General features: G+C 36.1%; 1 protein-coding gene across 3 annotated transcripts in view; it reads right to left on the reverse strand.

The window, feature by feature from the left end:
* MARCHF1 (membrane associated ring-CH-type finger 1) overlaps positions 1–15,671 on the reverse strand; it is a 135,967-nt gene that overhangs the window by 59,796 nt on the left and 60,500 nt on the right. For all 3 annotated transcript variants that reach the window (XM_087874893.1, XM_087874891.1, XM_087874892.1), the window contains one exon: positions 9,810–9,860. In XM_087874893.1, the coding sequence (XP_087731019.1) occupies positions 9,810–9,860 (51 nt within the window). The remainder of the gene's footprint in view (positions 1–9,809; positions 9,861–15,671) is intronic.

Below are 15,671 nucleotides of genomic sequence, written 5' to 3' on the forward strand. Positions count from 1 at the left end.
AGAATATGTAATTCTAATAAACAATACTACAATTACATCTGCAGTATGTTTTCTTCAAATTACCCAGAAATTGTTCAAAATAAAGAATATAAAATACTGAATAGTAAAAGATGTCATATGCACTATTGTTTTAATGATATGTCAGTTCAGGAATTTTTATTTTCTGATAAATTAAATATTTTGAATATCATATATTTTACCACAGTTTTGAAACAGAGGTTATCTTTATTTTATTTTTTATTAATTTAGCATATTTAACAACTAATTATCTCTCTCTCAGAGGGAGTCTGGGCGGTGCTGGGTGGTATACAATAAAATATTAAAAACAGAAAAACAATATATAAAATTTAAAAGAGGCAATGAATACTAAAAATTAATTAAGAAAAAGGGGAGGCAGGGTCTTTCAATGTGCTGGCCATCTTCCTAACTGTGGTGATTATAAAAGATTTATACCAGGAGAGTAGTTTATTCAGGCATTAAATGTGTGTGAGAGAGAGAGAGATAAACATGAAGATGTGATTTTGCCAAATAATGAATCAGACTATTGGTCATATAACCAAATAATAAATGGCATAGTTTCAAAAGACTTTGTGATTTTACAGCTTTACCTGAAAATTGTGAAATTAAATTTAGCTGCCGTTGCAGGCAAAGTATGTGGGTTCTACTATGACATTTATTGTCATAGCAACAAGCTCTAGTCTAGCCAAACCACTACTATAATTATAAGCTGTTTAAAATTCTCACTGTCCAGCAAAAAATTACTATTTTTCTTTATACTTCTACTACTATGTCAGTATGTCTATATTAAGCTATTGTTAAATGTGCAGCTGTTATTAAATTCCTGTTAATCGAGGATTTTTGGTAGAACCTAGCTGGTTGCTTTCATGGCTAACAATAGTTCTGTCTTCTTCTTGGGCCTTTGAATCCTCTTCTGTCTCTGAGCATCTCCATCAGGTAAATTAAACTCACACTGTATTGTCTTTCTCTCTGCATTGTACTATCCAATGGCAACTAACCTTTGGTGATCTTGAATCACTCGGGAACTTTAATTTATTTATAAATCTGAACACTCCAATATAGCAATAGCATTTAGACTTATATACTGATTTAGTGCTTTTACAGCCCTCTCTAAGTGGTTTACAGAGTCAGCATATTGCCCCCAACAATCTGGGTCCTCATCAGAGGTAGGTTTCAGCAAGTTCTTACCAGTTCTGAAGAACTGGTAGCTGAAATTTTGAGTAGTTCAGAGAACCGGTAAATACCACCTCTGACTGGCCCCGCCCCCCATCATTCTCTGCCTCCCGAGTCCCAGATGATCGGGAGGAAATGAGGATTTTGCCTGGATTGCCTTCCTCTGGATTGGAGAGGGAATGAAGATTTTACATATCCTTCCCCTGCCACGCCCACCAAGCCACACCCACAGAACCGGTAGTAAAAAAATTTGAAACCCACCACTGATCCTCATTTTACCAACCTCAGAAGGATGGAAGCTTGAGTCAACCTTGAGCTGGTGAGATTTGAACTGCCGAACAGCAGCTAGCAGTCAGCTGAAGTAGCCTGCAGTGCTGCACTCTAACCACTGCCCCACCTCAGCTCAAATATCATGTTTGCTTGCCAATATCATGTTTGCTTGCTAACCTATTCTTGCCCTCCTTTTCTGACTTAAAATGCATCCTGCCACTTCATTTGCGGGTCTTCTGAAGTTCTGAAATGAAAATCTTATCTGCAGTTTTATGGTTGTCTCCTATCTACAAATTATCAGTCGCAATTAGACTATATATCTGGGTTACCATGCAACAAGATGTAAGGCACTGTTTAACTTTTGAGAGTTTTTTAAAATATAATTTTATTAAGAATTTTAATTACAATAATAAAAACTAATATAAGCTACAGTTAGAATATCGCTAGGGTGCTTTTTTCAAGAGGCAACTGAACTTTCTGTTTCTTCTTTGAAGACGTTTCGCTTCTCATCCGAGAAGCTTCTTCAGAGAAATTCTTCAGAGCCTAAGAAGCTTCTCGGATGAGAAGCGAAATGTCTTCAAAGAAAAAACAGAAAATCCAGTTGCCTCTTGAAAAAAGCACCTTTGGGACAACCATGACCTGGATGACTGAGAATCTTCATAGAAATAAAGTTAGAGTAAGAAAAGAAAATTGAAAGAAAGAAATGCAAAAAAGGAAAAAAATAAAGAAAAATAAAAGAAAAATATAATAAACAAAAAGAAAACAAATATATAAAGAACCATCTTCCAACCTTCATAACAGTTAGAATAAATTTAATAACTATTCATCTCCATAAGAATAAAAAGATATATCTTTATTCCATATGCCATTCACAGAAGTAATATAAGCAAACCAATAAAACATCAACTTTTCAATTTTGATGTTAGCAAAAAGAACATTGCAAAAAGTCTTATTTTAATCTTGATCAAATAAACCAATTTTATTTTCCTTTTACGTATAACAGTCTTAATCTTTAATTCAATCAAATATTGTTGTAAGATTTGATTTTCCTTTTATTCTTCTTTATCCCAGATGAAAAAATCTGATGGAATAAAGAAAAATTGAAGAAAATGATCTTCAAAATACATTCTTATAGGAGCTACAAAACCAATTATTCTCTTGGTTTATCATTTGTTTTTCCTTTTTAATTTTTAAAACTTCAGCCAGTTTCTTTTGTATATCCAATAAATCATTCTCTTAGCCTCTCATTTGTAGTTCTACATTCTGTACTTTATCTTGTCAGATAAAATTTGTTCCACATCTGTCATTCCTTTATTGGCATCTTTTTGACAGTCTATCCATAGAAACAGATATCATTACTGACAGTGTTGATAATATAGTTACTAGCTTCTGGCTCCATTTTTCAAAGATCTACTTTAATATTCCTAAAATCATAAATGATTTGTTTCATTCAATATGTCCTGATATTTCAGGACATCAAGCTTTGTAATTTTTTTCTGTTTAAAATTCTTAACCACTCCAGTGTCCATTACTGGATCATTATTCATCTTCTGTTCTAATCTGCAATTGCTAGTCTGTTTTCCACAAGAAGTTTATTTTTATAGTTAATTCCAAAATATTATAGTAAAAGTCAATATTCCAAATTTATCTGGATAATCATCATCATCATCATCTCTCTCTCTCTCTCTCTCTCTCTCTCTCTCTCTCTCTCTCTCTCTCTCTCTCTCTCTCTGTGTGTGTGTGTGTGTGTGTGTAGCAGGGCTCTGTGCAGTGTGTACAATTTAATTAATACAATAAAACATTAAAACCAAATAATTTGAGATTAAAAATGTGAAAGTATAAAACATTATAACATTGCAAAAGGTAGAGAGATCCAAGATAAGAAGACTAAGATGGTTAGTGTAGGTGGGGGCGGGGAGGAGGGCAGGGATTTCATGGGGCCAACCAGTCCCATGGCTGTGTGGGCCCCTGAATCACCCATGCAAGGCTACACAATCAGATTTTGACCCTTTTGCGGAAGACAAGAAGATTGGGGGCTTTCCTCATCTCTGGGGGCAAGATGTTCCACAAAGCAGCGGCAGTGGAGAAAAAGCCCTTTTCCTTGACCCTGCCAATTGGAATATTCTGACTGACAAGGTCTGTAGCATACCTTTCCTGCCTGAACTCGTGAGATGGACTGATGTAATGGATCAAAGCCGGTTCTGTAAGTCGCTTGGCCCTATGCCACAAAGGGTTTTATAGGTCATGACTAACACCATGAATTGGACCAGAAGCAGACTGATACCTTGTGCCATTCATAGAGCAGAGGTTATATGTGCCCTTCTTTGGGCACTCAGTATAGCTCACTCAGTGCACCACTTGAAGCTGCCAGATATTTTTCAAGGGTAGTCCCATGCAGAGTATATTAGTCCAATCGGGATATGACTAGGCCATGAGTGACCAAGTTGAGGGCCTCCTTGTTCAGGAAAGGACATAACTGGCACATACAAACCAAAGTTGGGCAAAAGCCCTCCTGACTACAAATGCCAATTGCTCTTCAAGCAGGAGCCGTGAATCCAAAAAGTTCCCCAAGTGATGCGCCAGGTCTGTTTTCGGTACTGCAACCCTATCCAGGACTAAAATCTCTGGGACACCAAGGGGCCCACCCACAGCCACTCCATCTTAATAGGGTTCAATTGAAGCCTGTTACTTGCCATCCAGATCCCAAGAGCCTCCTGTCACTACGAAAGAGTGTTTAGTGCATCCAGATGATGGGTACTCTCACCCAGCAGTTTCATGTAGATGTTAAAGAGAAGCAGAGAGTGTTGAGCCCTGTTGCATGCCACAAAGGAGGGGCTATGGGCTGGACCGCTTATTCCCAATTAACACCGATTGGGATTGACCTTGGAGGAAGGAGGTGAACCACTGAAAAACTGTGCCACCCAACCCCAACTCCCCAGCCCAAAAGGATACCAAGGTCTATGGCATCGAAAACCACTGAGATGTCAAGGAGAGCAAGGATGGATGCACAATCTCTAATCCCTTCCTGTCAAATACAGTGTCAGTCCCATATTTGGCCCTAAAACCTGCCTGTAAAAGGTCTTTCCTAGAAAGGGAAAAAGGGAGACTGGGCAAAAACTTATTTAGCTTAGCTTATTTACCTTTTTGCTGTTCGTTTCAAAATCTTTAAATACTTAAGCCTGTAATTATTATTATTATTTTTTTTGTTTACAGCTGAAGATAAAATTCACCTGATGCAGACGTTGCAAAACTGTAGTTTTGAAGATCTCTAATAGCTTTAGAACACTTAAGAGGGAATTTCTGAAAGTGATTAGAAAATGAAGTTTGCAAACTTATTGCCCTTTAAAAGGCTCCAACGTACATTGCGGATTTATATACTGTCATCAAGATAGCATGACATTCAATTGTTTGTGCATCCTTCTTTGAACAATGCTTCCATTATATAAATGATTATCCAGAAGAGCATATAGGGAACAGTTTTACAATTGCTTGCCTAGACTGATACATTTATTTTAAAATGCTGCTAATGATTGCCACATAGCCAGGTGTAATAACCTATTGCAGAGTTATCCTGGGATATAGCGTTCATCAACCCCATATTTTGTTCCATGGCTTATTCAGGGATGTTTTATAACAACAAAAAATAAGTGATTTATTATTTCAAACTCTTTCTCCACTTGTACAAAATTGTTATATTTTTATCCTGAGCAGTGGTTCACACCAGTTCTATAGAACTGGTAGTAAAACCGGTGAAAGGCTCTGCCCACCGACCCCGACATCATCAAAACGCTTCTGCGCATGCACACGGCCCCACTGCGAACTGATAGTAAAGGTAAGTAGAACCTACCCCTGATCCTGAGCTTACGACTCCAAGAAATGATTATGAGTCTTATCTCCTGTATCCTAGTACAGATATTTTTACTATAGTAGCTGAACATCTGTCTGTCTGTCTATCTATCTATCATCATCTAGCTAGCTAGCTGCTACCTAGAAATATCAGCATACATCAAAATTTAAATTTAAAATTCTGTTAAGAATATTCAAACGAGTCATACAAACCAATTTGTATATTAACAAGATGGCCTAAATACCAGATTCAATAAAATGAACTGTATTTTTGCTCTTGAATTTAGTAATGGTGGCATGTTTCCAAAATGACAAACATTGGCTTGGCATCAGAGGCAGTCTGTTTGGATAATCATGGAAAGCTCATAGACATTGAAGGACCCATCAGTTGAAACATCAACACTGACTCTTCTATAGGTTTGCTCTGATATAAACTATAACCATTACCTACATAGCAATGACTTAATCTCTAACCTATATGAACTCTTAACCTGTATGAACTCTTAATTGCCTATAGTTTAGATACAAAACTCTATAAAATTCAGTTTGTGTTATTTTTATTTAGCATCTTGCTTGATTTATATGGCATTCTATCTTTTGTTGTTGCTATAATTCTGAAAACTCTGAGATGTGATTCAGAGGCATCAAGAATGAAAGGACATGAATAGCTTTTAAAAACACACTACTTAGCCAACTGAATTCTTGCCAAAGCCTGTTTGCAATGGACAAATATAGCTTGATACAACTTTTCAGAAATGAAATCTTCTAGCTTCTTTATTAAATTTCTTCCTACTCGGTTCCCCTCTTTTGCTATTTCTATCTTCACTTTCATTTCTTAAAAAAAACATTATTCAGCTACTTATTGTAGGTGAGGTAGGGAGTTAATAAATGAGGCATATATTTACCTTTTCATTATTGTAAAAAAAATTCAAGCTTAGTTGGACAACTGCCAGTAAGCTCAAACGTCTGTCTTGCATCTTATCAGTTTCTACTTTGTACTATTACTAATAATGTAATTTTAATACTTTCTGTAGATGAAAGTCAAGCTTTGTATAAAATTTAACCAGAACAGACCCAAATAACAGTATGCCAATCACAAAAAAAAAAAAAAAAAAAAAGTCCATGCAGAAGTGACATTATTAAAATGCTACTAAGAATTAAGAAACTAATTACAGTATCTCAGTGGCAGATCTCAGATATAATTCTGAGGGGGAAAATAAAACTCCCCCAAAAGGGAGTTCACAACTACTGGACAACAGTTCTCTGATGTAATAAGGGAACAAAAAATAAAAAAAACACTTCAACTCCATGGCTCGGTTAAATAAGGGCATGTATCCAGGTTGATTGGATTTACTTCTAGACTTCTTACATAGCCAAAAGATGTGTGGTTTCTGGTGCTTCACCTTCCAAAAGGCCTCCGAAAACCTAGCTACCCTCAAGAATTAGGCCTTGGAAAGAAGCTACTTGGGAGCAATAATTTATATTGCCTGGTTCACCCCTGATGTCAGTCACTTACAAGATGCTGAGTAGAACTGCTCACTACAGAACTGGGAAAATCCACAAGCCATCTCTAAAAACCAGATGGTCCTTTAGGGACATACTATATTGATCAGTCCCACCTCTTTATGGCTACCAAATGCAACTGGACCAGAGCATGATTAACCATAGCAAAAGGATGATGACAATTCCCTCCAGTTCCATCAACTGTTGTTTTGAAACAAAAATGAAATTCAGAATATGAACACCAAATTGTTGAAGCCAAGATGACCTGACACAAGCCAGTGGTTGCTATGAAAAACATGAACTCAACTTTTATCCGTACAAGTCCTAGAAGCTGTCAAATTGAAGTGACTCAGAGCACAATACATAGTGTTCCACTACTAATCCCAACACTATATGCAACAGAGAAGGAACCTACTGGACAAGAGACTGGTCAGCACACAAACCAGCTTCTTTTTCTACAATACAGTATCACAAATAGATACCATATCCTGATATCCTCACAGCAGTGTCTCTGGTCATGGTCAAAATCGCTCTTATGATCATAGCCAGCCCCTTCAGAGTTATTCCTCAATTTCTTCAATCACAAAAACCACAATTTTTCTTCATGGAATAATTTAACACCTGAAACATTTACTTTTGAAATAGTCAATAGCAGGTAAAATCTGGAGTAAATGCACATTCAATAACAAAACCTAAACAGTCCTGATTTCAATAAGTATATTTTTGTCAGTCTTGCACTACTGAAAAGTAATTGGATATATTCCTACCTTTAATATTGCAACTGTCATTGTAATAAAATCAGTATAATACATTGCCCATTAACAATGTCACCAAGCTGTTGACACAGAGCCAAGTTAACAATTTCTAGGCAAGAGAACAAATGGTCATTAATCAGTTACAACAGATGGCAAAACAAGCAGCAAGCATTTCAGATTCCTAAGACTGACTCACTGGAAAGGGAATTTAAAATATATTTTAAACATATTTAAAACAAAATTATTTTTGAAAGGAATATTGAATACAAAATTTATGAACAATGTAGTGTAACACCTGGTTTTGTATTTTATATATATATGTGCTTTTGATTAACAATAATTTATGTTACAATGCTTTTGCCATTTCTCCCCAGTATTTCTCTCCAGTATAAATTTTGTAATTATGCTGAGAAAATATGGAGATATGGATAACATAAAAAAAGAAGAGGGAGGGGGACAAAAAAGACAGAATGCCACTTGAGCTACTTACTTATCCCTACCTTTTGTTAAAATAAGGCCTTCCTCTGATATGCAGCTGCAGAAAAACTACAAGGAAGAAAATGAAATCTTTGTTTCTATAAGCAATCTTTTTTACTGGGGCTGCTACACCCAATCTAAATACTCTGGAGTGAATATCACAATCACTCCTTTCCCTAGTGGTTTTTGCTATCAAATCAATGCCCTTTGTTTTTCTTTTATTGGTAGAAAATGGTAGCATTTCCTTCTTTCCTTGATCTGATATCCACAACCAACAGATTAAGGCTAAATGAAGGAAATGCTGTATTCTTCTACTAATAAAAGAATAACACTAGGCCATGTTAAGCCCAGGAACTGGTGACTGAATTGCAGAGACTGTCGCAGTTTGTAGCAATCCAGCTAGCATACAAGTAAATAATTCAGCAGGATTCATTTATAGAAGAAATTTCTTTATATACAGTAATATAAAACATGATGCATGTATACAATACCCATGCAGCTCTAGCAACATGGTAGAGAGAAGAAGAACTAGCAAGTACAAGGACAAGAACTAGAAGCAAGCAAGCAAAGACAAGCGAACTCTTATATAAACAGAATAGTTAAGCTAAGCCACGCTCAGGCTCCAAGCCGTCTGACATGGCTCACAACAAATCCTGTGTCTCAGTCACCAAACAGTTTCCATTGGCTGACTTGTTGTTAGGGCTATTCCAGTTCATAAAGTCTTATACACTGACAGAGACCTAGGGCCTAGGCCATATGTGTAGCAAATTACAAACTGCAAGACATGGCACTAAAATTTCCCGTTTGAAATAATTTTTTTAGAATACTCAGTGAAAGCTGTTTTGCTGTAGGTGTTAAGACAACACACTAGAAATGAGAGATTGTGAGTTCTAGTATCTACTAAGGCACAAACCTTCTGAACATCTTGCCAAGAAAACTTCAAGAATTAGTCCACACAGTCAATGGAAGACAATAATGACTCAAATGCCCTCTACCCACTATGTATTATATATCAATAGTGAAAGAAATAAAAACAGATGTTAGAAAAAAGTTTTTGATTTGAAAGGGACAGTGGGTAGGTTCTTATAAATGGAGGCTAAGCCACAGGGAAAAAACAGCTATAGAAGTAGTCAGCAAGGCCTTGAACAGACCCAAATAAAATTAGATAGCACATTTTTATCTAATAATTTATTGTGCACAGAATCCTGAAATAATTTACTTGGAATGAGGCATTTCTTCCAATAGATCCATTGCTCCAATGAAGCCTTCAGAAACAAAAGCACCTACCAAACTTCTTCCTAACTTCAAGGGGAGGGGGAGTTGTTTGCCGAACATTTTAGACAATTTGTCCTTCTGAGTTTCTTTACTGAAGCTAGAAATTACTAGGTTACACTTGCGACAAGAACCTCTAAAGACTGGCTAGAGGGAGAGATTATAAGGGTGAAAAAAGTTGTTAAGTTTTGAGAGCAGTACAGTTCAGAAGTTCAACTTTTTGTGTATACTGTAGCTTTACATGAGAAAATATTTTACATCAGACATGTTGACTTGTTGAGTCGAACATGAGAGTATATGCCCAATTTCAAAGCTACAAAGCTACAATTATAAAAAAATGTTGTTGTTATTCTTGTAGAATCAAAACATATAGCCATGCAGCTTTAGTCAAAACTACACCCCATTTATAGCCAACAGAATTCATTTGTACTTACAATTTAACCGAGATAGTATGCATGTTGCAACAAAACTCCCTGAGAATGATTTACAACTTACCTTTGAAATGTTACTTGATCGACTTGCTGAACGCCCTGGAGATTTTTCATTCTGTTTTTTAAAAAAATAAGATTTGTTTAGTTTGGACTATAAAAAAACTTACAAGTATTATTATTTATTCATTTCTCCATTGTGAAGTTCATATAATTAGTTTGTTGTTGACTGGAATTCGAAGACATACTTTCAGCATGCTGAAGAGCCAAAGAGTTTCTACTTTTGCACTCTTTTAACAATAAATCTTTATACTACATTATAAACTAAATTTTGAAAGTATCTGCAGTTCAGAAATGGCATCTCAGGGTATGGATTGCTACTGCCCAAGAAAACCAAATAAAGGGTTCATTTGTTCAATGAAATTAATTATGCATTTCTTTGGATCCTTGTCTTTATTTTAACAGATTTAACCATTGAGGTAAATGATACAAACAGGGAACATAAATGGGTAAAAATACCCAAACTAGAAATAAAGAACATGTAGCTTTTACACTGGGGATGTCAAAGAAGAGAAAGCATATTCAGACTAAAATCTCATACAGATATCACAGCTGAAGAAGGATTACTTTAACCATTCATGAACTCATTCCAAATTAAGCCTTTTGTACAAAACACATTTAGGGGAAAATATTGCATTAATGTTCATAAAATATGATTTCTTAACCCCCAAGGAGTCTTAACATACATAAGGTAAGAACTAATTTCCTCCATGTCTCATTTTCTAGGTTTTGATGTTTTACGTTCTGTTCCACTGAAAAGAAAGTATTTTTGGCACAAACTCTGTGTGTGAAAGATATAATTTGGACAGGTCTACTGTAATAAAAGCTAGTTACAAAAGTTAGCCCTTATTTTCATTGCAGTTATATAAAACACCTGCAGGATTACATTGAAACAGGAAGAAATAAAATCATAGTTGGGTTATTACCCTAAGCTAAGAAGATGATCTAAGCAGCTTGACCCTGTGCCTTATGAATAGAAGTTATCCCACATCATAAACTTGATACTAATTATAATAACTAATGTGTACCTGAGTCCCAATAACAGTAAAACTAGTCAAAGCCTAGTTTACTATAACCTTATAATAAAAGACGGATTAGCATGTATAACTTTTTGCTTCTTAGTCTGGTCTATTTTGGAGGACTGACAACAAATCTGAGTGCATTTCCTCTCCCCTCCTCCCATTATCTTCATGAGAATTAGGGAGGGTCTTGTCTGAGATTTATATACAGATCTGTCGCAGAGTCAGATTTTTTTTTTTTTAATCTGACTGTTGTCGGTTGCAGCTCTTGCTCCTGTTCCTCAAAGTTCTTTTTTTCCTCTCCTTTTCCTCAAGGTTATTCCACTACGTACTTTCAATCAGGTGAATAGATGAACTACTTGCTAAAGTATCTTCACCAGCAGGATCAGCAGTACTAACTCATGTTTAGTCTACCTGGGCTGGTCAAGAAATGACCTGGGGCACTCACATTGCAGCACTGGTCAAAAGGGCCCAGCAGAGATTATACTACCTGAGACTTCTCAGGGAACAACAACTGAATGAAAAACTGCTGGTGGCCTTCTACCGCTGCACCATAGAGAGTATTTTAACTTACTGCATCTGTGTATGTTTTGTAAATTGCACAACACTCCAGATGGTCAACCAGAGGTGGGTTTCAGCAGGTTCTGACCAGTTCTGGAGAACTGGCAGCAGAAATTTTGAGTTGTTTGGAGAACCAGTAGTAAAAATTCTGACTGGCCCCGCCCCCATCTATTCTCTGCCTCCCAAGTCCCAGCTGATGGGGAGGAAATGCGGATTTTGCAGTAACCTTCCCCTGGAGTGGGGTGGGAATGGAGATTTTACAGGATCCTTTCCCTGCCACGCCCACCAAGGCATGCCATGCCCACCAAGCCACGCCCACAGAACTGGTAGTAAAAAAATTTGAAACCAACCACTGGGATCAATGGCATTGCCCAGAGGTTCATTGGCTGCCCTCTCCCCTCTTTGGAAGAGCTTTATAGTTCCCGCTGCCTTAAGAAAGTTTAAAATATTCTCTTTTTGAACTATTACCATCTGGCAGATGGTACAGGATAATAAAAACAAGGACAAATAGGCTGAAAAACAGCTTCTATCCCAGGGCAATAACCATATTGAATTCTACGGTATAGTGCAATATTGGGTTTTCAATTTCAATTATATAGAATGTAAAGGATGTATGTTTGTGTTTTTATTTTTATAGTTATAATGTACACTGAAGACGGCATTTAATTTTGTTGTACCATGTGCAATGTCAATAAAGTAAACTAAACTAAACTAAATTCAAGTAGATTAGCAAGGGGAGGGGAAAATGCTACCAGTGGTGGCAGTAAAAAAAAAAATGCCTTCAACTGTTACAGATTAGAAAGATAACAGAAAAAGCAACCTTTTTCTCATTGAGAAGGAAAGCTACTTGTAGTCTTAAGTTATTCAGCAGCATGGTATTTCCTCAAGATTGGAGGAAACAAGTATATATATATATCTAGTAAATAATTCAAAATTTAAATTGACATCAGCTTTAGAAAATCAAAGAGTAGAGACTGAATAAATATGTCTGTCTACTTCCACCCCAAAGCCCCAAGGGCTGGACTAAAACAGTGGCAACCAGTGTTTTTTCCCAGAACTATAATAATATTTGGCTTTTAGACAAAAAAAAATTATAAATCTTTATGTAATTCCATGGGTTTAGAATGTTTCTTGAAAATAAACTCAGTCTTTTATTTTTATTTTTTTCATTTCAAACAGATATTTCTACTTAGTATTCAGAGCCTTGGTGGCGCAGCGGACTAAAAACTGCTGTTAAAGTAGTACTTAGCTGCCAGTTGCCTGCAATTACTGCGAGTTCAATTCTCACCAGGCTCAAGGTTGACTCAGCCTTCCATCCTTCCGAGGTAGATAAAATGAGGACCCGGTTTGTGGGGGCAATAAGCTGACATTGTATAAAATAGAACACCGCTTGGGGGGGCCAAAAAGCCCTACTAAGCAGGTATATACAAAAGTATGAAGGCTATTGCTTAAAGCATTGTAAGCCGCCCTGAGTCTCTGGAGAAGGGTGGCATATAAATCGAACTAATAAATAAATAATAAATAAATAAATAAATATTTATAAATGTTTCATCTATGTTTTTTAAAAATTTGTTTAATATTCAATTTTTGACATATTTTAGTACAGTAAATCCCCTTTCTAAAACAATTCTTTAAAAATTATCTATTTTACATCAGATTCTCTGAGTATTAAGGATTGTACTTACTAGAAATAAATATATATATAGCAATTGAAAAGGGAAAGGAATCTTGCTTTCAGTATTAGTTGCCTACAGAAAAAACAATGATTATATTAATTTGTTCTTGATTTATTACAGATATTTTTATGCCACTTCATTCAATTTAATCTAAGGGGTTTACTGGATCATCAACATAAAAACATTATTAATACAAACTGTAATAAAATACATATTAAAATTATATAAAATCAAAACCTAATGCAATATAAAATTTCTCAGTTCCAAAATGTTCCTTGCAAAACCTAGGGCTTAATTAGTTTCTTGAACATCAAAAGTGAGATTAGGGAATGGTCAAATGTATTGATTGCTTTCTTAGACATAGAAGATAGAAAGCAGTAGAGCCGGATGTAATCTGTATACTGATAGATTTCTATTCCAAAGTCCTGAATGACCTTCCCCAATAATTTCACATCAGTGTTAAACTACATAGGAGATAAAACAGACCTCTGTGGAAGATAAAGTCAGTATAGCATAGTATAGTATAGCACCACCTGAAAGAAAACAGGATGTTATTTACAAAACAATGTTTCTGATACTTTGTAAGAAAACACAGAAATCTATATTTGTTTAATATAGTAGCATAAGGCATCACATTGCTTAACGCAATATTCTGTATATGCTTAAAGGAAATATACCAGAAATGAACACTGCTCAGAAAAAAAAGGATGTGATAGCTATTTATGTCTTAAACGAAGTTTGTAAGTAAGTGCGTTTCGATTGTTAGAACAAAAAGCCTGTTCAAAGGACCATGGAATACAAAAAATGCAAAAGTAGTAAAATACATTTTAGTATTTTTTTCCAGCTATAGCAGCCATAGGTAACTATTTACAGCGTGTTATATGTGTAAATTAAGCAATAATTTACACACATATTCTACATATACCACACACACACTTATATTTGACTTATGATTTTTTTGCCTACAACTTAGACTCAACATTTTGAAAAAAATTGCTCAACTTCCCTCTTTTCAATTTTGATTCAGTTCCATTTAACATTATATCGCAGAATACAATACAGAAAAGAATAAACAAAATATCGTATTTTCGACTGGGCGTATAAGACGACCCCCGACTTTTCCTATTAAAATATAGGGTTTGGGCTATACTCGCCGTATAAGACTACCTCTCTTCCAACGCACATCAAATAAAAATTAAAAAACATCAACTGGCTCACCCACAATGTAAAAGCAGCTGTGCTAGACCCAAAATGGCCCCTGCAACAAGCAGGAACCTCACACAGCCACAAAAAGCCCAAAAAAACAACTTTCACACTTTACACACACAAAATTCCACATACAGCTTTGTGAAATTTTGTGTATTTGTGTAGTTAGAGTGAAACACTACAGAAACACTAAATCTCAGAAAGCTGCACAAATATTATTTTATTTTATTTTTATTTTTATATGAAAACTAAATTTAAAACTTCCTAAACTTTAAATGGCTAGGTCTAAAAAAGAACAACTAAAAAAACTCCAATTAACTATTTTTTTTAAAGCTCCTAAAGGGGAAAAAAACTTGCCCAACAGAACAGGGGTCTCCAACCTTGGCAACTTTAAGACTTGTAGACTTCAACTCCCAGAATTCCTCAGCCAACTTTGTTTTGCTGGCTGAGGATTTCTGGGAGTTGAAGTCCACAACTCCCTGCCTGCTTGATTGGCTTGCTGATGGAATGGATTCAGGCAAGCGAAGCAAGGCAAGCGTTGCGACTAGCAGCTAAGGTAAGCAAGCTGGAGGGGGAAAACTTTTTTCCTTTTACATGGCTCTGGCGATCCCAGCTGCGTTGCCTGATTAGCAGGCAACGCAGCTGGGATCGTCAGAGCTTGGATCTCCAGAGCCATGTAAAAGAAAAAAGTTTTTTTTCTTTTACATGGCTCTGGCGATCCCAGCTGCATTGCCTGATTAGCAGGCAACTCAGCTGGGATCGCCAGAGCTTGGATCGCCAGAGCCATTTAAGGCTCGTCAGAGCCTTTTGGGCTGGTCTGCCTGGTTACAGGAGAACGACACCCGGCGTATAAGACGACCCCCAACTTTTGAGAAGATTTTCATGTGTTAAAAAGTCGTCTTATACGCCAGAAAATACGGTATTTCTTCCTCATGTATTTTATGCCTTATTGACTGCTGTACCGATGGGTGAAATGTTTATCTATGATCTGCAACGTAATAGCAATAGCATAGCACTTATATACCGTTTCATAGTGTGTTTCAATATACACAGTGACAGTATATTGGCTCCAGCAATCTGGGTCTTCATTTTATTCAGTATATTGGCTCCAGCAATCTGGGTCTTCATTTTATTGACCTCAGAGAGATGGAAAGCTCAATCAACCTTGAGCCTATCAGGATTTGACTCCAGGCTGTGGACAAAGATAGCCTGCAATACTGAATTCTAACCACTGCACCATCAGAAATCCTATTAGTGTTTACATTCTCTAACTGAAAAGAGAAATTAGAATAAATCAAACTGAAATCAACCAGATCATATGTATTAATGAATATTCAATCAACACTGTAGAAAGACTAGCCAAGTACTTGATTAATGGCCAAAAGCATTTGAAAAAGTAAAGATGAT

This window comes from Pantherophis guttatus, chromosome 8, assembly GCF_059756535.1.
Source record: "Pantherophis guttatus breed Tessera chromosome 8, ASM5975653v1, whole genome shotgun sequence".
Lineage (NCBI taxonomy): Eukaryota > Metazoa > Chordata > Lepidosauria > Squamata > Colubridae > Pantherophis > Pantherophis guttatus.